This window comes from Paramacrobiotus metropolitanus, unplaced genomic scaffold, assembly GCF_019649055.1.
Source record: "Paramacrobiotus metropolitanus isolate TYO unplaced genomic scaffold, Prichtersi_v1.0 Parri_scaffold0000029, whole genome shotgun sequence".
Taxonomy (NCBI): domain Eukaryota; kingdom Metazoa; phylum Tardigrada; class Eutardigrada; order Parachela; family Macrobiotidae; genus Paramacrobiotus; species Paramacrobiotus metropolitanus.
The window spans coordinates 88,948-114,515 of NW_026570249.1; the positions used below are offsets into that span (position 1 = coordinate 88,948).

Sequence of the window (25,568 nt, forward strand, 5' to 3'; positions counted from 1 at the left end):
ACAGAATTTTGAATTTTAGACGTCGCCGCGAACGATCTTTAAAGCTTACGACTCTGTTCTAATCTACATGCTTCGTTAGGTATTCCGGCCTAACATTGTTTCTCAGGTGCTGTATAGAATGACAGCCAACCAATGATTACAAATAAAATTAATTCGTTTTTAATACTAAATTGTAAGTTATTATAACAACCAAAATACCGGTGACCGGTTCCCGGTGGCGTCAGAAAACGACACAGCTAACATACTTCTCAACAAAAATTCTTTAAAAATCGCAAAGTTTGATTATTAAACTGGACAAAAACCGCCAAAAATCTGAGTTGCAATTCATCAATTCTCGAGCAAAATGTAAAGCAGCGCATGCATTTACAATGCACCAGTTGAAGAACCAGATTTCTCCGCGCTTACAAAGATCCGAGTCAAGCAACTGCCGGCACAACCGTGTGCACGGTTAATCCAAAAACTTTGGTCCTTCCATTTTGGTTTTTATTAGTGCGAAATTCGTTATTCTCCATACTTTCCATCAAAATCACAGATTATCACGAAAGAAAGATCACGAACGAGCATGCAGATCCCAACTGCAGACTGGAATGAGCGAACACAAAGGGCACGATCATACGGCATTTATGTGCTGCTTCATGCAGGCCTGAAAACCAACACTTATGAGAATCGGGTACGCTGGAAATGATATAAATTGCTGATTTACCTCTTTGCTTTTCTGCCACGCTTGCATATGCTTTTTATACTTTTGGAATTCATCACACCAGTCTCGGTAGACCTTCTTATATTCTGCTTCGCTCCTCGGTGTTTGACAGCTCTCTGTAAAAATAGGCACAACTATTAATTAACTCATCTTCAAAAAAAGTTTTACCGTATCAAAAATTTTTCGGTGCGGTAGGTTTTAACTTTTCGATGTGGTAATTACCTTGATCGACGCCCAAACTGAATCTGCACACAACATCGTGTCCACTGTACATTTCATAAGAACCGGCATCGGATGGTCTTATTTCTGTCAGCAGTAATCCCTCTTCCGTGCGATGTAATCGGTGTTTTCGCAGCTCCTTGTCCAAACGGGCTTTATTGTGAACCCAAAATACATCTTTCGCTTTTTCGGGCGAATATGATGTTTGATATCGGCAAGGGAGAAACACTGTCTGCCCTAGTAATGCACTGGTGTTCTGCCACTTCACGCACTCATCGCAAACCAGAACGCGCTCCTGTCTAACGTCCTGAAGAAAATTGGGATCAGGACGCCACTTCAAAGATTCTGGAAGAAAAAACCAGTAAGCTATTGTCCAATTCGCATATCACCTTATTAAGAAAAGAGCAACAAAAAACAGAATTATGAAAACTAGCTCGTTAAGGTTTTTTATACAATTTGCGGTAAATTAGACGATATCCATGTAAGTACCATAATCTGCTGTTCTACGATAGTTCATCTATTGCAATAATGCAACCGTTTCTTGGATGTTGGGCACACAAAGTTCTCAGTTTTCTGATTTATGAATGCTGAATAAACACTTTCAGCCTACCATAAAATACGATTCTTTGTGGCCAAATTAGACCATTTATAAGTATACTCCTAAACTAATTATTTACCGCTTATTGAGGCAATTTCTTCGCATTTGCTGTTTTCCCTACTCCAAACACAGAACGGATCCCGTACGCACGACGAACAATGCCGGTGATTGTGGCAGCTGGCGAAGGAGAACTGGGCCACTTTGGTATCGGTGGATGCATACACCGACCGGTGCTCATTGGACACCGTCATGGCGCGAATGGCTTCACCTTCCAGCGTAACCCAAACGTCCAGCAGACGGGATTCCACGGACTGCTTAATGGAGTCGTACCAGTGGATAATTTTGTGTACTACACCGGTGTCTGAAATGTAATTAGAATTATTTTGAGCTGTATGACGCAATAATTGCGTATATCCAAAGGTTGTGTTATTTATTTCGGATGTACGTAAACGCATAACTTACTCGATGCAGCGAAGAATACACTGTATTCGTATCCTTCCGCAATAGTCTGAACAACGGCTAACTTTGTTAACGTTAATCCATGCTGGTAAAATAGTGGCTGGCCATATTGATGGGCTACTGCTGCGTCCATAATGGGATGATTCTTAATAAAGGTTAGGACGCTGTCGGGAAGATTCTTGGTGTCCTCCATACACTACAATCACATTAAAATTAACATAATTTATTTCACCTAATTTTTCTCTATAAATGACTACAGAATGTTATTCGACAAAATTGTTTAGCGCTTTTTGTAACTTTCGGTAGGCTCTCAAAATGCACTTATGAGTACCTAAGCTTTTTTTTGCATATGAAAAAAATTTAGCTCGACAGAATCTACGATTTCCTTCCATTTGTAATTACAACAATGACATCTATGTGTGTCGAGTATGTAGACAAATGCTTTTTTTCTTCTCTCCTCACGTCCCAGTTGGGGAAACGCGTTTTTCGTTATAGTTATGCAAATATTAACACCATGTCGCTCCCTGTCCCTGTGTCCATACGCACTTACCCGTCCGGGTCGCGGTTCCGGTACATCGGATTTCAATACCGGAAGCCACGCGGCGCTAACCGAAGCCTGCTCCTTAAAGCGTCCATTGAAGGCCTTCTCAATATCCTCCAGTGTAAAGGCACAAATGGCCGACCCCTGAAATCCCCCGGCATCCGCGGCGCCATTTAATGAGCTGGTAAATGTGGCGTAGAATGTAACGGCCGATGTGCGCGGCGTATCGGCCTTGACAATACTCTGGATCTGGTTGAAATAATAGGGATACTCTCCTGGGATGCTGCAATTAATCCGCGCCTTGGTATAAGTGGACCAGTTCTGCTCCAGGACATTTCGGCCACCGGTGTCTCGCTATACCAGAAAATAAGATATGCCCATTACATGTATATAACACAGATACACAACATGGAGATGATTGGGCAAATAGCGCTTAATGACCGGACAGGCGTTAATCTGATGGTTCGTCCCGAGGTCAGTGTTCGCAGGAGAATGCGCCGACCATTTGGTGTGTTATTTACAAAGGGATGCTATCGACCCTTTGAATTTGTAAGTGTAGTTTTGCTGATTATGTTAACTGTCATTTAAAACTTTTGTTCGTCGTTTACACTAGGGATTCCTAATGAAACCATTAACCATAGTACGTCAGCCACGACAACGCAAAGTTATTTTGTGTACCGCTTTGAAAAATTCTCTAAGAAAATTGTAAATCAAAGCACAAATGCACAAATGCACAAATGCACATTTTCCAAAAATACAAAATGCACAATTAAAACTTTAAAATATTAAAAATTAATCGAACAAAAATGCTGCAGTTATTACCTTGCAGACGCGGGCAACGCGTGCGTAGACGTTCTTTCCGGCATTTGTATATTCAATCGCATTTTCCCGGAAGAAGAAATAGACATATTCATCGATCTCGTACGATCCAACAAACTGGGGAGCTATTAGGAAAAAAACCAATTTGTCAATGCTAGCCTTACGCGAATGAATTGTGGTCGCTGCAGACAGAGTCTAAGCTAATATACCACAAATGAGAAAGTAATGCTATTAAGTTGCCGGGGTTATTGGCATTTAGTGTATACAGTGGGGCTCGTTACAGGGGACGAAACTGGGATTTTAAGCTTCGATTTTTCCCGCTTACTGTCAAGCCATTTGGTGTCGTATTCGATGCTGCGTAAATACGAGTGGGCTAGTGTTGAGCGGGAATCGTACAAGTCCGATCGGAAGATAAGATGATCAGCTCTGCTTACATCCGCCACAGTTCCCGAATACAAAGCCGGATAGTTGCCGGGATTACCGTGCTCTGTAAAGAGGATTTGTACATTTTTCATACATTTGTACATTTTGTACATAAGTACATTTTTTCCTTTTGTTACTTCTTAACACATAAGTTGAACTATCTATAATCAAAAAGAGTAACTTTTAAACTATAATCAAAAAGAGTAAAAAGAGTAATTTTTACAACATAATTTTTATTTAAAAATTAAAAAGGTACGTTTTGCGTGTGTTTCGATGAAAGCTTGTTTTTAAGATACATGTATGTACTGTAGATAGCCAAAAATATTCGAATTCTGCTCTATAGCATAGGCAGTTTCCTGTTAACAGTCATCTGCCTAAACTCATTGTCCACAGGGTTGAGTGAGACCTCGGTAAACGAACAAAATTCTCCCTTAATTGCACAGTTTACAGATAGAATCTGTCAAAATAATTACACTGTTAATAGAATACTTACAACAATTCACTACAATTACATCCGCACAGCGTCGGCGGCACTGACGCAATAGGCAAACAGCATTACTATAATTTACATGCAATCGCCAACGCACTTACCAACCCAAACGGCGGTGCTATTATCTTCCGGATCAAAGGGACATTTCGCAATACCATCGCCGATCCCGGGGAAGCTGATGCCCTGCACTTCGGTTAAATTTCCTGAATGGGCTATCCAGTCTTTGGGTCGGTAGGCATTGGTGCCGCAGACATACAAGTATTGACCTTTGGCTAATGGCTGGATGACGCGGATGTGGTTTTGGCAATGGAAATGCTGTATGCATTGTTTCCGTTAGTGTATTTGAGTATATAAGTGATGCACACAGTGACACACACTATTCTGTAACTGCAGAAATTACCTTTGATTTGCCAATTATATTTTCACAGCGTCGGCGAAAATCAGGCTCGAACTTGGGAGACTGCAAAGATGCACATAAATTAGCTGCGGTTGAGAGAAAACCGAAGGTTAAAGTTGAGATTTGATTATGTTTTTACGACTATTACAAAAATAGCGATTATCAGAAATCAATTTACGGTTTATATGAGGGAAAATTTCTCATCCATTAAACGCAGGTAATACATTCCTGGGTGGATGAAAACGCAATTTCTATTTCGGCTTAAACCGTCAGCCTAATCCTCTGCGCTGAACAAAGTGCGAGGCTGGTGGAACAAAATCTTCTTAACTGATCACCTGGAGGGGAATATATTAACGAACACCAATAATTATCCTGACTGGAACCTATCAGGCCCCTGTAATCATAGTCACAGCGCATCAAACGCCCCCTGAACACAGCTTTAAGGATTAACATGCTTAACATCTGGAAAATATTTTCGGCTGGTTATTATTATCGTTACTGACCACCATGCGCCAACTAAACACATTTTTAACCGTTGGGGTGGCCATCGTGACGGCAAAAGTATTGGTTATAAAATGGGAATAGGGGTCATTAGTGATTTGCATAAATAAGAAGATTTTAATTGCATTCATTACTGACTATCCAATACTCAGTGCTGATGAATTATTAATTAAGCCAAACAAGTTTATCTTTTTACCGTTAACAAAAATTCCCAGAATGCATTAGCTACTGCAATAAAGCTGCACACTTTCACTATTACGGAAAAGATTTTGTCAATATTTTTGGCAGTACGGTCATACAGTTTCAAAATCCTTTCAAGCAACAAAAAAAAATAGAAGTAACCAATGTGCAGCCTATACTTCAAGGAAGCCATTCATATGCAAAATAATAAAAGCGTTCGGCTTAATAGACCCACATTAGATTTGCATTTTATTTTGGAGCGTGCTACTTGCGATAGAAAAATAGTGAGTAGTGTTAGAGACTGATGTTCGCATAGTGCATGGCTAACTTCAAACACATCAAACCGCTTATAAACAAATGATAAATATTTTTATGCTCATAAATGTATACTTTATCTGACGCTGGACCATTAGAGTAATTGCAGTTTTATAACCAAATGTTATTAATATTGCAAACGACCTGACCTTATGTTGCATTTCTGTTATGCGGCGTAAAACCATTAGAATATATTGCCAGCCAACCGGCCAGACTGCGTTAATCGTCCTAGCGCATTACATAACGTAAACCCCCTTGGGGGCGTTTGCATCTTGTCAATTACGATCCTCTGACCATGTTACACCGCATCGACAACACATGCTGTGCCGCAGCCAGTACTAAATAATTCAGATGCAATCATACCCAAGTTGTATATATTTACACTGCGCGCCCGGCGCAAGATGCTATCCCCGGCTGTTATTGCCTGGCGGTAAATTATTAACGATATGTATTCGTTGGCCGCACCGCAAAAGCGATCTAAGTATAGGATGGGCTGTATATACGCGCCCCTGTGTATTGCTGCCTGTTATTCCTGTTGTTCTGGGAATGGCCGGGAGAATAGACGGTAGCAGGTGTGTGGCGAGCGTAACGGTGCGATAATTATGGGCTACGCGCATATGGCCGCGGCTGCTATACTTACATGGCAGGATGATGCGTTGATGTTGTCCAAATTCAATTTGAACATGTGGTTCCTGTAATAAAACACCGCCGTGGTCATTCATGGTTTCTCCATTTCGCTATACCAGTCTGTAATTAGTGCAGGCTTATTAAATTAACGACCTGGATCTCGGTATATTTAGGCATACCGAGAATATTTCTTTCCGCTTTCCACTTCGCTTACGCTAGTTATCAACATGAAAATTGTGCATTTATTTATGACTTTTAGAATTAATTCCTCCCATAACTTTCTCAAATTTGAGTAGAACGTGCTTGTGTAAAAGCTCTTGACTCCTGCGCTATCGCTTTTCGGCGTGAGAAGGTGAGTGAAGTGGCCCTGACCTTTTTTCACAGGGTCAGCTACGTGAGATGCTACTGAACAGTTTTCCCTGTGAACATGAATCCCCATGTCCAGTGCTACCTGCTGCTTTTGACCCCGTAAGTGGCTCTCCAGCCGGCTCTCCCAACTGAATCGCTAATGTCACGCCGTGCTCGTTACAACGCACAGCCATTTATACCCCGGCACAGAGTATCACGTGTCCAGTGTTTTAGGTCGCATTTCAGCTGGTTATGACGGCTGTTGCCGTTCTTGACTTCCGGCACGTGTTGTGGGCATCGATTCTCTACATGTCCGCTCGGATGTCCCAGAAGATGAGAATTCCGCGGTGTTTATGACTAGAACCGTATATAACGGGGCTAAACAATAATCCGGCGACCAGCATCACTGCCAGCATTGCTAACTGCTGTCAAAATCAGTCATGACAGGCAGCCTTTCACAGTTAGTGGTCTTCAATAAAATTGCCAATCTTACCAGCGGGAGCTCCATTAAATAACCGCAAATTTCCGATACTCTTTCCATTTCTATACCCTGTAATATCTGTGCGAGCGCATCATTTTGAGTGCTGGGCCATGGGTGAATGTAACATTGCGGAGAAAAGTTTTATAAAACTGGCGTCGGATGAAGGTCAGGCAATACAACAGACTCGTCAAATTACCAGCGGTCAATGAAATTTTAAGAGTAATGTCTAGGTATATGAAAATAAATACGATTTTAATATAAATTTTGCTTACATTCCACCGACAAACAGGGTGCTCGAATGGGAATCCAGGAAAAATGTTCGATAATAGAGCCTTCCACAAGAAAATATGCGCACTGGACCTACAAAAAAATAAGATACATTATCGCAAAACAAAATCAAAAAACATGGTGCAGTAGAGAAATACCAGAAGAAATAGTGAAATCAATATGTGTTGTGAATTTTTCAATTATTTTCTCTGTATTTGTACGGCTTTATGCACACGAAAATCTGACCGTTTTAAATTCGTGCTACTTATTTCTGGAATGTGAGAAAATGTTTAAGTGGTCACTGGTCGATGCAACTGGCTTGCTTGCTTATCAGATTAGGTAAAGTATCCACGCAGTATCATTTTAAACGCCCGAGTGTCGGCTTGATTTCACATCTTTTATGACAATTTTATGGCCAGCCAGATATGATCTGGCGGCTTTTAATTTATGCAGAGCGGAGAATCTGTGGGCATTGTTATCTGTTCACACCTGCAGCATATGGGATCAGAGAAATATAAACTAAAGCGTGAATCAAAACTGAAATTGATCCCGGCGTGCATTACATGGAGGGCTATTTATGCCGCATACAGCATGCAATGTCCACACTGAAACCGGCTGCCTATTAAGCCGGGCAAAGATATTAGCTGGGCAAATATCAGCCTGATTGAACGGAGCACGCTCTCGGAAATGTTACCCGTAAATTAACGGACCTTTCTACACTTCGGAATGTACGGATGCAACGACGCGCATAAAACTACGTAAATATTAAAAACTAAAAAATATTTGTTCGTTATAAGGGGCGGGCAATTTCTGTTTTGTATCTTCTTTAAGCAAATCAATCGTTTCTAAATAAAGTATAAATTTTATGAACAACATTATTGCACAAAATTGCAGCTTTTCCTGTGTGCATTATCTCTGGACATGACTATTTCATCAAACGCTTTTCGGCCTTTTCCCAAGCATGATGTAACAACGTAGTATTAGGATGGATACTATAACGCCGGCAAACATAGTAATTTTTCGCATGCTTCCCAAAATTCCGCAAGCGTGTCTGCGTTAATTACACTTCTGTCCATTATCCTGTTTTATTTGCTGGTCTTTTTAATAATTTTTCAACTGCATCTCCATAATTAGGCTACTGAAGCCACGTGGCGTCACGCATACAGTGCGCTCATAATAACAACGCTCCACAGTTAAAGCGATGATTTGCGGCTGCTGCATGCAGCTACTGCTGGACACGGCGATCATAAATAAAGCCAACGCGTTAAATTTCACTCGATTAAATAGCTCCATTAAAAACATGTTTACACGAAAGATGCTGCTCGACTTGCTGCAAACTGCTCTTTCTCCGCGACTAGCACCAGTCTCCAAAGCATGTTTTCTCTGTTGATTGTAAATTGCAGCCGACGTCGAAATCAGTGGCTAAGAATGTAACGAACATAAGGGCCTCTTTAGACGGGGAGGATTGTTAAGCCATCTCAAGGGATTTTCTTAAGAGCTTCCTTCTACCCTAAAAGGATCTACTTTGTATCCAACTTAAACTTCCAAATTGTTCTCACGTAACCAATGTCAAAAGAAATGGATATCCAGGAAATCACTATATCAAACAGATTGTTTTTCTCTCCAAGACCGATGCACTGTGGCCGCGGCTATTAATGTCACTGTGTCCGTGATCCCTTTCCAATTAATTGCTTCCCAAATGCAGCTTTTATAAGCTTAAGCTTTCCGTGGTGTATGGGCAAGCAAAACAATTTTTTCTCTTCATGTGTGCATGTACATAATATATTGACTTCCTTTAGAAGCGGTTTATGTTTCACATACGCATACTTATAAAACCTTGCATCAGTTAGAAAAAACAGGAACAAAGCAACAAAATAAACTATGCTTAAAAATGTATAATTTTTTCAAAATGTTAAAAATTTGACTCTGGCCTCTCAGTAAAGCACTCTGACTGCTAGATTAAAGTAGCCACAAATGTCTGTATATAAGCGATGTGAACGCCGGCGAAGCAAATATGTCTGATAAAATTTGTGCACAAGCCGGAAGAATGCAAAGACAAGCTTCTGTTGTTTAGAACTTAATTTCTGAAAGCTCTCGTTGTATATGAAACTCTTGTTTGAGAACGGATTGGAAAAGACCCTAACAGTGGTGTTCATACACTGTTACAAGAACAGAAGCCCACGCATGTAACCAGAGAATATTTTCCTAAGGGGAACAACAGGCGTAGCAATCTGCTGTGCATGTCTGGAGTAGAATGGCAAGTGGTCATTGTGGCAAGGTGCTAAGGTAATGCTGGCTTGTGTTGGTCTCGATTTCTTGGGCAAATATTGACAAAATGTCAGCAGGCACGTCTTATGCATGCGTCAAGACGCTCGGCCAGAAAATTACTGATATTTCTGCCGAGTGGTGGACGTGTATAAGAGGGGAGTTATATTGCACGGGATGAAGAGTGGCTGACGGTTGCAATACAAAGACGACGACATAAAGGAAACCTTTTGTCAATACGAGTCAACATCGGAAATGAAATCACAGCTCCGGGTAATTACCAAGGAACATCTCATTTCCTGTTGATCATCATTAACATTTTCAATGAAGCCCAAATTTAACTATTGGAGTACATCATTCTCGGTTGATTTACACTGCCAGTGGACGAAAAGAGCCCAGTTAATTCACTGGCAGATGAGAAATGCAGAGCGGGTGTTTGCTCAAAAAGTTAGCGACTGTTATATAAATGTACTTAAGCGTTTTTACGATCTTGTTACCGGAGGCGACCGTGAAAAAAAGGAACAAGTCCATAATTCAATCAATAGCGCTGCAAGCGTATATAAAAAGGCATTACACATTACACACAAGCTTTGCATTACAAAGCAGAGCATATCTAGGAATAAGTTGCCGATAATAAAATCTTTTATAGTTATGCTAATCCGAATTCAAACGCATACAAAAAATGATTTTTTTTCCCTTACAAATATTCAAATTAAATTATGGCATAACAAAATGGACACCCGGTATAATCGGCATTACTAAGGTTTTACGTAACTCTGCGCCATTTCAAGATACTCAAATACAGCAGGGGCGTTTAATTCAGGAGAATGCTTCAAGTTTGGATTCTCAACTACGCTATCTGGGAATAAAAACCGAAAACGAGAATTTCAGTGCTGTAAATGCGCCTGGGATAATTCAGCTAGAAAACTTTTGGGTATTTCATTTTTTGTGTCTGGAGTTGCCGTGAAAATGTTGCATACACAGCCAAATTTTAATCATGCACATAAAACTGCATACAGTTAAATTTAAATATGCAGCTATGTAAATATAATGTCATGATAAATTTGCAATTGCGGTTGTTACAAAACCAGTGTGTCGTAAATATGGTAGCAAGTATTTACCTGCTGATGTCCAGGTAACCAGGCATACTGCCGGCAGTAATATGATGCGCAGCATGAACCGGAAGCCACTTGGAGTCGGGATCATTTTGCCGTTGTCCTAGTGTAAATGGTGTTGCTTTTTTCCTCTCCGCTCCGATTCACCGCTCCAATCCGGGAATCCACACACACAAGTGGATTAATAAATATCTCACCCGACAGCAAAGTGCACTAACGGAATTCACTGGATTGCCATTGATGATGGATGGAAAATATAGCAGACCGGCGTTTATAGTTAGGCACACACAAGCAACCGGCAACCGGTTGCACGGGCACTTCCGGAAATAGAGGATAAAAAATGATTTTATCGGATCTCATAAAAATCAATAAATAACTTCTTGAACCGCCACCGCACACCAACCGGCAAACCGTCAACAGTCACGATACGCATACACAACCCGACTCTGCACTCATACAAAAAGGCGCGTCCGTACAAAAACCAGCGGAAAGTGCAAAAAATCGACTCTTTCCGCTTCCCCTCTTGACACTGTGATCTTTCTGGCAACAACTGACGTGTACGAGGAGAGTGATGAGAAATCCGAGTGGAGTTTCAGTTCATCGAGCAAATGAGTGAGAAATGCCGAGTTGTAGGCAGTGAGTGGGTGAAGATGTGGAATGAGCGAGACAGAGAGAGATACGATGATGAAAATCAGCCGAAGGGAAGCCAATTGTCAAGAGCAATGCCAGCTTGTACGTACAAAAGATCCGGTCTCTGTTTGACCAATGGCCAGTTGGCCTCAAATGCACCAGGATTTAGCGGCTTGCGCGGTGATTAGAATGCAGACAGCAATTATCCAGCACCGCTGCGTTGATTGCTGTGAAGGGCCAGATGAGGGCGGGGCCTCGGTGGTTGATTTGAGTCAGTTAAGGACAGATGTTTCCCTCTTCAGTGGACTGAATAGACCGTATTGTCTTACCGGTTGAGGACAAGGAGACCTGAAAATTATCCAAGAGCATTTGGATACAATGATGGATCAATGCGTAAATTGCCTACTATCATTCCATAAAACTTCGGGGCTCGTTCGGTGGCCCTACTGTGCTATTCAGCGGACAATACGCACGGCAGCGCTGCACGCTCGCCTGAACCGTTCAATAGATAATGCAGTATCCCACTCGTAACTGATGGTTTATTCTTCCTCGTCATGGCGAGAAAATTTGCAGGTATATGGTAGACAATTGTATCTCAACTGGTTTGGACAAAACTCACAACCTTTCAAGATGCCTGTTTGACATTTGGTTACGTAGCTGGTGCGCTGTGTACGTCACAGGCGCTTTCCAGCAGTAGCGAATTATTGATAGATGGTATGAATATTTGAGAAGCTGGGTAAAAACTGTTTCCCACAAGACGGGAGAGAAATTAATTTATTGCGCCCAACAACTGGCACGCAAGGCGACCGTTGACCGGCCAGCAGTCCGCGCGCACGCTACCCGTTTCCATCACTTAAAACTTTTTTTGACAGGTGAAAAGGTGAAATTGCTGAATAATTCAGCTAAAGAATAATCGCTCCCGCGGACAATTTGCAAGAAATTGGAAAACGTTAGTCTTTTACAGACATACAATCACTGGGCTGCATAAAGCAGGGTTAGGTCCCATAGAAAAATGATAAATTATGGAAAAGCAATTTTTCACCAGCATGTGCGTGTGTGCGGAAAGGGGGCCCACAGCGTGTATGGGCGAGTGGTGGGGTTGATGAATTCGGACAGGTGATTCATCACACACACAGACCGGCTGCCACTGTAATCAAACCATCCCGTGCGGTACGGCAATTTTCGGCTACCGCGCCGAGTGGACAGTCGGGCCCTATTCAGCACGGGAACAATACGAAGCTCCATTAATCTTCTTCTTTAATCTATTTCACTGGGGGATTATGTAGATGGAGTAAGACGTTGGCCAGTATTGTTCCTTTGAGATTTCCATTAAGTGCTATGGCCGTAGGTAAGAACAAATTTGCTCCACCAAAGAAAATAAACAGACACGGGCTATCCTCCACACCACTACATGTGAAATACCGGTTCGGGTACGGTAAGCTGTGGCTCTTTTAGGCCCTATTACCGGCATGTTGGCACGATCTAATCTTGATTGGAATAATTGTTGCTATTACAATACCAAAGAATTCCATGTTTGTATGTTTGTTTTATTTATGTTCTTGATGGAAGAATAGAAACATTCCATAGAATCCAATCATAACGTCGGAATACGGCAAACGTAATCCGATTTATCCGCGGAATATTTAATCCGAGAAGAAATTTTACCGCAAGATTCTGACATGAAGTTATTAATTTTTAATTTACAGACTCTGTAGTGAGCTAAAAGTTTGCTTATAACAGCTATAACTATATTTGTGCTATTATCTATACATTCAACAAGCAAGGTTTGTGTAATAAAGTTTCGCTGAATAAAAAAATGTATATAAATTAAATTTTAAAACCCGCGTTCAGTATTTTGGAAATCCGGTATATGACAAAACTTTACCGCCAAATTATCGATATACAGTATAATCTGACAGCCACTATGTAAAATCGCATTTCTCATCCAAACACCCATACAATTCTAAAATTCTCGAAAACTTGCATGTGTTACTTCAAGGCATTACCCCCATTTTAGAAATTACAGTGATTTGGCTAATCATAAAATAAGCGGAAAATTACCCAGCAATCTGGACGAAAGCAAGAGCGCAGGTGGATTATGCCGAACTGCGTGCGTCTGCTGACCACATGCAAACCTTCAAGTGAGAAGATGAGCGCTTTCTTGTGCACCAGTTTTCCGGAGAGCTCCGTACAGGCTTGCTGTGCTTGCTCTCTTACGCACCACGGATTATCCGTCAGAAATTATTAGAAATACTCGTAAATCAGTTTATTGCAGGTTGTCAAAATACTGTCATCCGTTAAAATAGTGCTTTCCGTCAAAAACCTCCCTGCATGGAACGACAGTGCATTGATTGTGAGTATGCTGCGGACGATGAGAACACAGCAGCGTGTATAAAACCGGCTAATCGATCTGTGGATTGCTGCTGCTTAATGGATTGGCCGTTAAAAATAAAAAATTACACTGGAAATTACGGCAGCCGTAATCCTTTCACCTATTAATAAGGATCAGCTATGGCATGTTCAGGTCACAACACCGGCTTTCTGTAAAGTTGCTAACAAATGCACAGCTTGATGTAAAACTCATTTAAGTGACGACAATGCTAGTCAAAAACATTTTTGAAATAAAATTAAAGAAAATGCTCCATAAATTTGTAAGAATTGGACGCACTCTGAATTAAATAATTCAATCAGAAATGTTGCAACACTTTGTTGAAAACACTTTGTGTATTCACTGTATAGTCTGTGCTTCACAAGCCAAAACTAGTAAAACTAAAATTTTGTGTTAACATTTGTGAAAACACGTAGTAATTCTGGCCTTGTGTTTATTATGCATTTAAGTATTTTGTATTAGTTCTTCTGAAATTGCCTTATAAATAATTAATTTTTTTGTTCGGCAATTTTGTAGTTAATCAAAATGATTATGGTGTGGATGAGTGTTGAAGAAAAAAGAATGTGGGTTGACGTGATAAGCAGCCTCGGAACAGTAGTCCCCTTGAGAAAGAAATTTTCCGCTTTGTTGCCCAACCCAATCAGCAGCTGATTCCCACGCGACGAGCATAAGCGTACACCCGTAAAACCCTTAACGGACTGCTGATGTGAAAATGAAGAAAGCGTGGAAGGATGGGAGATTTTATAATCGGTAGACTGTGATTTAAACACTCTGAAAAAGTCCGACTGTGCCGGCGTAACGATGTGTCTTATCGTGCTTACTCAGAGTGACGAGAGTGTGCCCGGCTTTTCTGGGGCAAATCGATTGTGCAGTAATTTTGCTCAGTCTTTTCCGGCTAAACGAACAGGAAAACTTAACAACAATACTTTTTAATAGTCCATTAATCATGGATTTACCGCTGCACAATTTACAAAAAAAGCTTCTGTATTTTATAGGGCGAACTTTTATTCGCTTAACGAAAGGTTTGCATACTTAAGTGAAAGTTTTTATCATATATTCGACTGCTTCTCACTAAAATGAATAGAACGTAAGAACGTAATTGAAAATTTGGGCTAGACTTCGACATTTCAGAAATAATTTTGGTGGACAAATTCTTGACCGATGTAATTCGTTTTCTTGGGTTAGAAAATTGACAACTGTGAAATTCCCAAACATTAATACGGTGGAAATGATATAGTGCTTGTTAAGAGATTTGTATCCGAAGTCATTTCGAGGGCGTGGAATGAAGCGGCATTACATTCCGGTATTAGCCGGCTACATGGTACCGGCAGCCAGTTGATTGAGAGCGGCATCTGTGCACTGTACAGTGGTCAGTGGCGCTTTCTCCCTTGATGCGGCGATATACGGCAACACGCTCGAATTTCTATCACAGTGGTCAGGCTAATTAGCACCCCTTGAGTAGAACAACTGATGTGGAAAGAATTCCCTTCTCCCGCACCCGGCTAAGGAGAAGGTTTTGAGAAAGCACCGCTGGAAATCCTATCCCTGTCTGGCCATGCCCGCCGCCGCACACTGTTCACAAGGAGAGCACGTGTTGCGGTCGGCTGGACCGGTATACATGGCCAAAGAGGCATTAATGATCGAACAAATATGCGCAGACTGATATACTTTGAAAAAACTCCATTCCTCCGACAAGTGCTAATAATTCCATTCAGAAGCCCATCACAATTACGGATATGTTCGGTGGCGCTCAAGCACTGATCAGCCAGATTGCTTTCCACTAATTCGATTCAGAGCAGTAAAACTATTAACACAATGACATGGGTCTCATTAGTTAAAACGCTTAATGCAGTTGATGGCCAGATGTGCATAGAATGCTTTATGGTTCCATGTGAGGTCACCAGTGGACACGTAATTGTACTCTCGAAAACTCAATCTATGCATACTTTATTAGATCGATTTGATTTGTTAATTGTGATAGAATTGTACTAATACACTTTGCACTTAAGCCATTACAAAAATGTTTAATAATTCTTAGTTTTTGCAGTTATTCTCTTTTAATGCAGAACACAGGAAACTGTTAAATAAAAGTGAACTGTAAGACTTTCTTACGTAAATTAACATCAAAAACATAAGATTCTATTTTGGGTAAGAATGATGAACGCGGAAGGACGGAAACCGGTCAACTGATGGATGAGAAACTGTTGTTATCTTTGATATTTGATAACGCCATTTTAATTATGGGTATTAACTGTTATCGCATAGTACTTTATGATTCTATTAGCCATGTTTAGTAATCCAGTAGCGGTATGCATTTCTACACATTTTGTTATCGTAAACCATAGCTATGAATAAATAATGAATAATATTCATCTCGATTGCCGGTCTGCGCTCAGTGTACTGATAGTTGTACACTATTTACGGCTTTTATGAATATGCACTGATAAGCGCGCCATTTGGACAGCAACTGGACATGATTCAAATTACAGCTCATTTTCTGGGCCAAACCGATGCACATACACAGTTTGAATCAAGGGACACCGTAATCAAAATTTAAATGATGGATTGGATTGTTTGAGAGAGTGAAAACGGCGGACATTGGCTCCAATAAACGCTGCGGCCCATAATCACGTATAATGGACAGAAGCCATTTTGCAGTGGTCAGTGCAGTGTGAATATGCGGCATCCCGCCAGTGTTTAACACGGATTTCGCCGTTTTCCGCCTGTCTGACACCGTCCGCAGAACAAGCAGCAATTTTCATAATAACGATCCATATTTTCAGCATGACCAGTCATGGGAGTAAATTAAGTTTGGTGGTAACGTCCCTCTCTTTTAAAATTCACTACAGACAGGAACAGATTGAAAACATTCCACTGCAATGACATTTATAAGCGTTTTTCTCCCGACCATGCCGATGCCGGGCAGTTGTGAGATATATGTGTGAAACAGTTGTTGGGAAATAGCTGTCGGATGGGAACACGGACTTTTTCCGCAAATTGCTCTTGGGCAAATTGTTATGCTATGTCAAGAATGATTTTTCCTACATGGCGTTTCTTTGACCAGCCAGCGTTTGACTTTAATTTTCGTTCACTATTTTGTTGAGAAAGAGATTCTGGATCAACACAGCTGCCAGCAACTGTGTGTTTAACAAAACAATCCGCAGCTGTATCTGGGACGGTTAGAAAAAACAAACACAAGTTACAGGGCTATCACATTAAATGCTAAAATGTTTTACATTTGTAGCTGTAGTAGCGCCAGAAGTTTGTAGAAATCTTTTCTAAATACAACAGCAACGTTTAGCAGAATAAAGTTTTCATGCGAAATAAACACCTTTGACAATGCAATCTTAAAAACATAATTTTGGCCGATTATGCCTTAAAAACACATAGTAATTAACCCATGTGATCATGATAAATATAAAGGACTATACTAACGTTGAAAATTACGGATTTTAACTTTTGACAACTTGAAAACAAATTCATTACAGGCGGCGGCAAACAAATTAACTTTTAATGACGCAAAACATGTTCTTGTTGAAAGGGTTAAATTGTTTAGTATTTGTGTTAACTAAGACTGATGAGTCTTACCATTAGGAATAATTAATAAGCAGTGAGTCTGCTGGATGGAAATGCGAACTGTAGCTAACAATAGCCCGTGAAATCTGATCCGTACCGGTTTATTATGACTGCCTTAGTGCTATTCATCAAACAACGTCCTCTTAATTGATACCCTTCAAACACCGCCTTCAATGGCCTCAGAATCCACTATACATATCCGGACGCATGTGAAGGCCATAAATCAATTAATATATATATGCGCGCCACGACTATGGAAAATCGATTTTATTGCTCCAGATCGCGATTATCGAGTTTTCCTACTTTATTGCAAAATTAATATAAAAATTTCAAGTATTATGTTTTAAATTAAATATTCTCGGGCTTTTCCTCATTGAAAACAATAGTTTTAAAGATTTGCAACCTTCTCGCAAATCTGACTTATTGTATAGATTTTTATTTTTTTAAAATTCGATTTAAATCTTTTAATCTTGTAAGAAGTATTCAGTCTACACGCTTGTTGTCCTAAAATGCTTTGAACGCTACTAAAATTAGGTTTAACGAGAATTCTGCCAGCTTTCCTAATTGATACGTATCATTTCATTTACAGCCGGCGAAATCGATCGGATCAGACAATCGATTTCACCTACTTTCCGAATCGGGAAAATACACTGCTTAGATTTCCCGGCTTGCTCACGTCGGCACTGCACAAAAAACATCACGCATATCTATACAGTGATTACAGTCCTGGCAGGCCGCTTGGGCTTTGCTAGGAGGATTAATTCGCATTAAGCCATTTTCTTTTCCCCGCATCCACACCGGAAAATTTGCGCTAAAAGCCGACATCGCCGATATACACGTCGACATATGGTCACGGTTTATCAAGGCAACATCCGGCTGGATAAATGTAGGTTAAACCAGAATTTGCTCTCGATAAAGACTTGATCCAACACACTCTAACGCAATGTATAGCCTTTAACATATTGGTCACACCATACGTCCATATATATTTTCTATAAATGTCCAGTGTGCAGCGCGCAAGAATAACACGCCGGTCAAGTGAGCAGTGTACACAGTGACGTTAAGTTAATAAGTCAAGATAATCAAAATAGGCAGAGTATCCCGCGTGAAAATGTACTGCAATTTGTTTAGGATGAGGGGAGAGAATGTATATGTGGCAAAAAGGAAACGCCTGCGCAGTTGGTCAAGTACTTCTTGACCACAAGTGCCGCCAACGGAACCATTTTGTTGACCCGCGCAATCATCGACGCAACACTTTCCCACTGCGCGGCAACAGCGGATGTGTAATGCAGCCAAATTCAAATTGAGTTTAGGCCTCCTTTGCTTTCACTTAGATAAACCGCAAAATCGTTGTTTTTGTACGATACTTTGGGATAGATTTGTAATCTTAGACTCAGTTAGAAATGGATCTGTAAGCCATAAGTAAAAATCTGTTTTACCTATGCGATTACATACAGTATAGTAGAGCACCCACTAGAATTATTATTAGCATTAACAATATTGTAAAATTATTAGTAATATAAAGTTTGGTGTCGTAATAATTTTTTAGAATGTTCTTATCATTCACAGATTTAAAGCAACAATTCGACATTTAGGAACACTTCCGGTCAGCTACCGACTTTATAAAAGCATAGTATGTAGTACAGTGCTACAGTATTTCGAAGCCAGCACCAAACAGCTGCTACGCAGTTGGAGTGAAACCGATACGCTGTTTCGATAATCGGATCCGTTTACGCGCGGAGCCGATGCAAAATGCTTTGTTGTTAGCAGTGCAATTGTTAACAATTATCACCACGTCTAAAGCCTTTAATTGCGACAGCTATGGCTCTCTATAATACTGTATGAAAAATGTTTTATTATCAAGTTTCCATACCTGTTACGAATAATGGAAAAATCGATGGTATTTATTGGGGAATAAATTTAGATTAACCGGAAGTCGGACAAACAAACTATCTCTCAAAACAAAGCACTATAGTGGTCAATGGAAAACGTCTTGATGAGCAAACACCGACGTGTTAAATCGCCATGCAAATCTGCAGATCGGCGAATGCCGCAAAAGAACTTGACAACCGTGCATGTAAACGTCGCAAAATGATACATAAGCCCATTTTATATTCGAGTCCAGCCGCCGTGTCCCAGCTGTCAAGCCTTATTAAACAGTGGTTTAAAAGGGCGGAGTCGTTGCGACGGATATACAGTATACCGTGTTGTACAACTGTACCGTATGTTGCAACATTGAGTCCAGCTCGTTTGCCGGCGCAAATAGCGGGTGTTGGGTACATGCGCCAGATCTGCATCTGACACTTGCCGCTTCTTCCCTCTCTTGACCCGCGCTACCATTTGGCAACTGTGGGACAGGGAAACGTTGCGCGATGGTTGTTCATTCAGGCGGATATTTGATGGAACGAGATACAATTGTGTACTTGTACGTAATTGTAAATCTAGCGCTGCTTTACAGTACAATTATGCTGGTCATATTAATATACGGTATGCAAAAGTGAAAAGTATAAACTAGCAAAAAAGCATAATCTACGCATTTATACATATTAGACACGGGCATTATTTATACATATTAGAATCAAGATAAATTAAATATTAATCCGACAGCGGAAAGTACGATAACTACTAACTGCGAAAGTTAGTAGTACGTACGAATCGTACGTGCATGTATAAAAATAATTATTAATGTAGATGTATCTCCATAATGATCCGGAAAAACGTTATAATACTATGTGCTTGGTTTTGATATTTTATTTTGCATTTCTTCCTATTTTCTAAAACGTAAGTATTAATTTTAATTTAAATCTAAATGCTTAATTATTATACCATTTTGTTTACTTCGCTTACAAAGCTAAACAAATCACGGGAGTTGTTTTGAAAAACAGTGCCGGCAGATTGTCAAAACGATCCATCAGGCCATCATTTGGCCCGCAGTCAGAAAAATCTGTTACTAAACTTGACAGAGCCCTTCATCTACCGTATCCTCGTTACGAAACAAAGTAGTTTGATCCGTCGGATTGGGTAGCATCACTCGGCCCGTGGACGCCGTGGCATCATCATCTCAAGAGGCCCGGGCTATTTGGCCTGATGGGATGATTTATTGCATAAAAGATTACCGATACACACTAGTATAATATATATATTCCGGCTGGCATATTTACATAAGCGCCCCTGACCACTGTCCAGTGGCACAGCATGACGTCATCTGATGGAGGCGATACGCGGGGGTTTAAATCCTCTCCGCTTAGGGCTATCAGGCATTTGCTTATAGTTTGCCCATTGTCCAGCAACGATGCAACACCTGAAATATCAAGTAACGCTTCACAGCCCTTCCATCAAACTACATCATCGTAACTACAGCAGCAGCCACCAGTTTTGCAGCTTGTTGACAGTGCAGCTGTCTGTCAACACTTTATAGGCAGTCGCTTTTCAGCCATCCAGTCAAGTTGTAAAATGCCTAACCAAAAGAGCACAGTAAGGGTGTATTGTCCAGAAGAAATCGTTTCTCCCTTTTGCTGCATTTTAATCCAAGTTGCAGCTTATACAGTAGCCATTCTATAAAATTCAGTTAGCAGCGCCATAGTGAGCGAGCAATTTCTCTAATTATTGCTGTAAGGATTGATAATGATGTTTGTGCTACAAGCATATTGGTGTCCGCTTTAAATTTACATAGATGAGGTTGTCTCATGAGTAAGAAGTCAAGAAAGGTCATTCAACTATATATAACGGCAACTGATGTGCATGATTATAACGTTAATATTTGCAGAGCACAATAAAATTATGTCGGCTTGTACGACAGTCTTCATTGTTCTGAAATAGACAATCATAATTCCAACTGGGCGCAGTTAAGTACTTCGGAGAAGAAATAAAAAAAGATTTACTGCGCTAGCTGGCGCATTTTGCATTTGAGCAAAGTCTAGCGGGCATTTGCACAAAGAATTTTTATTTAATGCGAGTTTTACGTTTTGTTGTATACTGCTGGTATTAGAAATTAGATATATTATGAGAGATGGGTGTGTTTCTGGGATGTGGGCAAAAATGTTAAGAACCATAAAAATTATAAATGATCTTCCTTATGGCTTGTACGTGATGCATTATCTATTTGCAAAGCGGCAATCAATACGTCAACGGAATAAAAAATGCTTGGAGGGCCAAGTCGATCAGTGGGCCAACTGGTGTAATATTTTTTCATGTTCCTTATGACGTTTACAGCTGTTTTAAATTATGCCTCTACGCAATCAAAGCCCCGGTCAACAGTGGGGAAGTGAACGGTCAGGATGTTGTGGCCGGGGAAAATTTTATGAACTGTTTGACACGGTTTACTATAGACGCCGCTACAGAGCACCACCGACTGTTGTGTCTTTTGATGATTGACTTTAAAGCTCATAATGGGATGCCCATATAAAAGGCCCAATGATCGATTCCTGACCCATATCCCACCCGGTTTCCGTCCAGGATTGTCTCCCTATCGGCAGCTGATCACAGAGAGACCAGATACATGCTCGCCACAGTTGTAAAAAACTTTTATTGGTCATTATAACTTCCGGATGGATTGTAAGCCGGTTACTGTGCTGAGACACATTAACAAGCCGCTGCCGCTCAAACGAGTTTTTAATCGTTCCTTATAGCTTCTCCACACCAGGACAAGATACACCAAATCAACCTAGTTTTCCATGCAGATTTTCACACCAAATCGTATTTATTAACCCACAGACTTAGACGAGAGTAAATCATCTTATCAAACTACGAGGTATGAGATCTGTAACGACACATGGTTGCAAAATGCACTGCAGCAGCTGCAAACTTAAGTATGAATTTTTCTACATTTCTCCATAAAAGTGCCGTTATCATAATAAAAATTATAAACTGTTAACTAATCAGTATGCCTAATTTTTAATAAACTAACGCTCGAATAAAAAGGATGCACATAAAGTATTATGGCACTGAGTTGCTTTATAAAAATTTAAGAAAATTAACGAACAGATTTTGGGAGTATTCCGGAAGTATCCTCTGTCCACATAGCCGATTGTTAACTAATTGCACGAGTGCAAACTCGTCCTCAGCCATCTGGTGTAACAGTGGCTAATCTTCCTTGACCTTTCGGTAACCAAGGACCACAGGGGAACGTGACGATGTCCAAAATAGCGGATTATGATGCATCCAGCCGTAACCAGTCCCCCACAGCCACCCATTTTCTAACCGGTGTAATCCTGTTTACCGGCCGCATACAATCGAGTGGTCATGTTTAGCCCGGTGCTAATGAGCCGGCTTGAAAAACAGCCCGCTTTAATCCGATCCCGAGTGGTCCACGTAACTGACCAGATTGTACAGTATGTATAGCGACTCCTTCCGTCTAGTGCGACCGGCATCTCCTCCCGCTGGCGTAATGATAGCTCTCGCACGGGCACACTGAAAAGCAGCTTACGCATCGACCATGTCCAGCATCAATTTTGACTTTACCTTGTGCGCCGCTAAAGAATAGAGGGATTAAAATTAAGCATACATCGTCAACATCTCCACTGAGATGACTAAACCGCTTATAGCCGCGGGACGTTGCATTGGCAATTACTCAACCATATTTTAAAATGCCTGCTGACCGGAATAAGTTGGAGTAAACGAAAGGATTGTGTTGCCTGTCATTGCAGGTTTTTATAGCATTTCTTAGTACGAAGTTGACGTTTTCTGGTTAAAAGTACTGTTTACAAATTTGGTTCTGTCGTAAATCTGAGCAGCACTAGTAACATTGCAGAACAAAACACCGGTATATGAAATCAGGCAGATACATTTAGATTTTCAAATATTAATAAAAAAATTGAGTGCGTATCATGTACAGATAGTTATCGGATCCTTTTCTTATGTTAAGGTACTAAAGGTGAACTTTTTGTTAGTTCGGTAAAGCTAAACTGGAAGGCTAACGTATTTGCTCCCAATTAATTTTTGCAAAATCCATTTGGCTGTTTGCAGGCGACAGTCTTGATGTGTTATTAAAAATTGGCATTTTCGCCGTAATCAATCAAAAACAATCCTATTTACGACCGGCTTTCGATTAGCCTTTTACAGTAGCCGCTCGGTGATAACACCGCAGCGACTGATAATGATGACATTTCGGAATTCATTGTATTTCACCGCAGCGCGTAATGAGCTCGTAGACCACCCGTGCCTGATGATTTTTGATTTGTACAATTACTTCTTAACCAGAAGACTGGAATTACTACAGCCGCCATTACCGTGCCGTAATGCCGACTGCTGTTTAAAAATGGCCGCTATTGAAAGACTGCCGGCTAGGATTCAATTCATCGCTATGCCGGGAATTGTGGCAACACAACTGGCGAAAATGACGAATTGATGGTTATTCGTTAGTCATAACTGTCATTTGCAGCGCGCAGTGTTGCCGGCAATGCTGCGGCTCCTGTGGCGGTGAATTCCCACGTACCAACGGAACACTGCAGGAAACAGTAATTTATCGCTTTGTTTTTATTGTTCCTCAATATTTCCTGCCTGTTTTTGTAAACACAACGGCACAGCTTTTATCTTGCTTAAAAATTAAAAAAAGCTTGTCTTAAAATTAAAAAAAAATTTATAAATAGAACAAAATTGATAATAGTGACAATACATAACTACAACCAGTTTGCTTTGCTTGTGTTCGTTTAGGCACTTCAAGAAATCAAATTCAAGCACTGCTGGTATCGGCAAGAATGCAACTACTGTTGAATGTATAAATATAACAACTAAAAGATTTACCCGAAACCCAATTATTCCCATCCAGTGACTGCAGCCTTAAAGCATACCTAACATTATGTTTTTTTTAAATGAGCTATGTAAATTTGATGTCGTACGTAATGAGACCGTACACTGTAATGTGAGACATACATATTAACGGGCCAGAAAACATTGATATTTTTTAAAATGCGTGGAAATACTGGCACTTCGCCCATGGTGATAATTTCTCACTATTGTTTAAGGGTTTACGGTACCAGGTGACCTTGTGACCGTGGACTATTCTCCTATCAGTGTTTAAATATCGGCAACTTTAATAAAGTTGTTTGAAAGTATGCCAAAACTGAATCTGTTGCAATTGACAACGATACACAACGTTCGATTTGTAGTTTACTACCTAAAGCTGGGATTAATTATAAAAATATTGCCAAAATTGCATAATGTTAAAATTTATAATTAAAGCAACACTCACATATCACTGGACAGAAAAGTTTTTTGGTGCGAATATAACACTGTATTTTGTTACTGTTGTATCGAAAACGGATAGCTATCCGTTTTTTACTTGTAGGATGCTGAATGCGCAATAATTAATTTTCTATTCCAACGGGGTTAACAAAATTTTAACATACGAAGTTACGAACCCTAATAAGCAAGTACCGATATTTAGCTTACACCTAACTGTTGAACACGAGAAATATTGGGTGAGCTGTATATGCAGTGCCTCCACTCTTAATCAACCCAACTCCTAATTAAGGCCGTACGATCACTCCGGATAGATATATACGGTATTATCGTAGAAAGTTCCTGTTAAATCATAAATTAATATAAAAGTAAACTGGTTAATGGATGGCGATCGAGAAACTGTCGGCATATATAACATTTCAGTAAGCAATAGTACATTAATGTCGCCAGAATATTATACACAGTAGAAGACTTTTTTATTAATTAACGTATTCCGTCTCGGAGCTATACAATTAGAATCTGCATGGGTTTGAGTAATCTTCCTGATATGTGCTATACCCGTGCATTTACAACGCTGAACATTTTCGTGGGATAAGTGGTATATTATTTTTATGAATTGAAATTATTGCAAACAATGCGGTCTATAAAGCAACTTCCATCAATCAATGTGGATACAGTAACACGGCACGGCTTATCTGTATCGCTCCATAGATAACCAATTAAGAGCGATTTGTTTTTGTAAGGTCATAGTACGTATAAGCGCATGTAGAATTTTAAAAGAATACTCGTAGTTATTGGTCTAAACTTATCACCCGAATGCTTGGTCAGGTGATATTTGAACGGAAACAGGACACAGATGTGCTTAATGAGTTCAATAAATCAGTTCCTAAAAACAATGGCTAGGAACCGTACAATGAACAATGGGCTCAACGAATTGTGTTTTGTGAAAATGATAATAAGCCTTACAAAGCACGATAAAGGGTCGACTCAATAAACCGCAATAAACCGATAAGAAATCGTAAAAATTATCATGAAAATTCGAGAACAAA

General features: G+C 40.3%; 1 protein-coding gene across 1 annotated transcript; it reads right to left on the reverse strand.

Annotated features, from left to right (window-relative positions):
• Positions 1 to 162: 162 nt before the first annotated feature.
• Positions 163 to 19,395, reverse strand: LOC129588340 (semaphorin-2A-like). The gene is made up of 14 exons (XM_055482518.1): positions 19,214 to 19,395; positions 10,752 to 11,723; positions 7,371 to 7,458; positions 6,283 to 6,334; positions 4,650 to 4,709; positions 4,351 to 4,564; positions 3,662 to 3,823; positions 3,340 to 3,461; positions 2,527 to 2,871; positions 1,980 to 2,172; positions 1,597 to 1,878; positions 923 to 1,264; positions 704 to 816; positions 163 to 643 (listed from the first exon to the last, which is right to left on the reverse strand). The coding sequence occupies exons 2-14, from the start codon at positions 10,834 to 10,836 to the stop codon at positions 611 to 613; spliced, it is 2,091 nt and encodes a 696-aa protein (XP_055338493.1). The 5' UTR covers positions 10,837 to 11,723; positions 19,214 to 19,395; the 3' UTR covers positions 163 to 610.
• Between the last annotated feature and the right edge of the window lie 6,173 nt (positions 19,396 to 25,568).

Excerpts from the sequence above, each read along its gene's own strand:
- LOC129588340 (XM_055482518.1), bottom strand. The coding sequence starts at position 10,836 with ATGATCCCGACTCCAAGTGGCTTCCGGTTCATGCTGCGCATCATATTA. Across the intron at positions 3,824-4,350 it reads TAGCACCGCCGTTTGGGTTG|AGCACGGTAATCCCGGCAAC; the intron begins GTAAGTGCGTTG and ends TCCTCTTTACAG. Across the intron at positions 644-703 it reads CGTGGCAGAAAAGCAAAGAG|GCCTGCATGAAGCAGCACAT; the intron begins GTAAATCAGCAA and ends GTTGGTTTTCAG.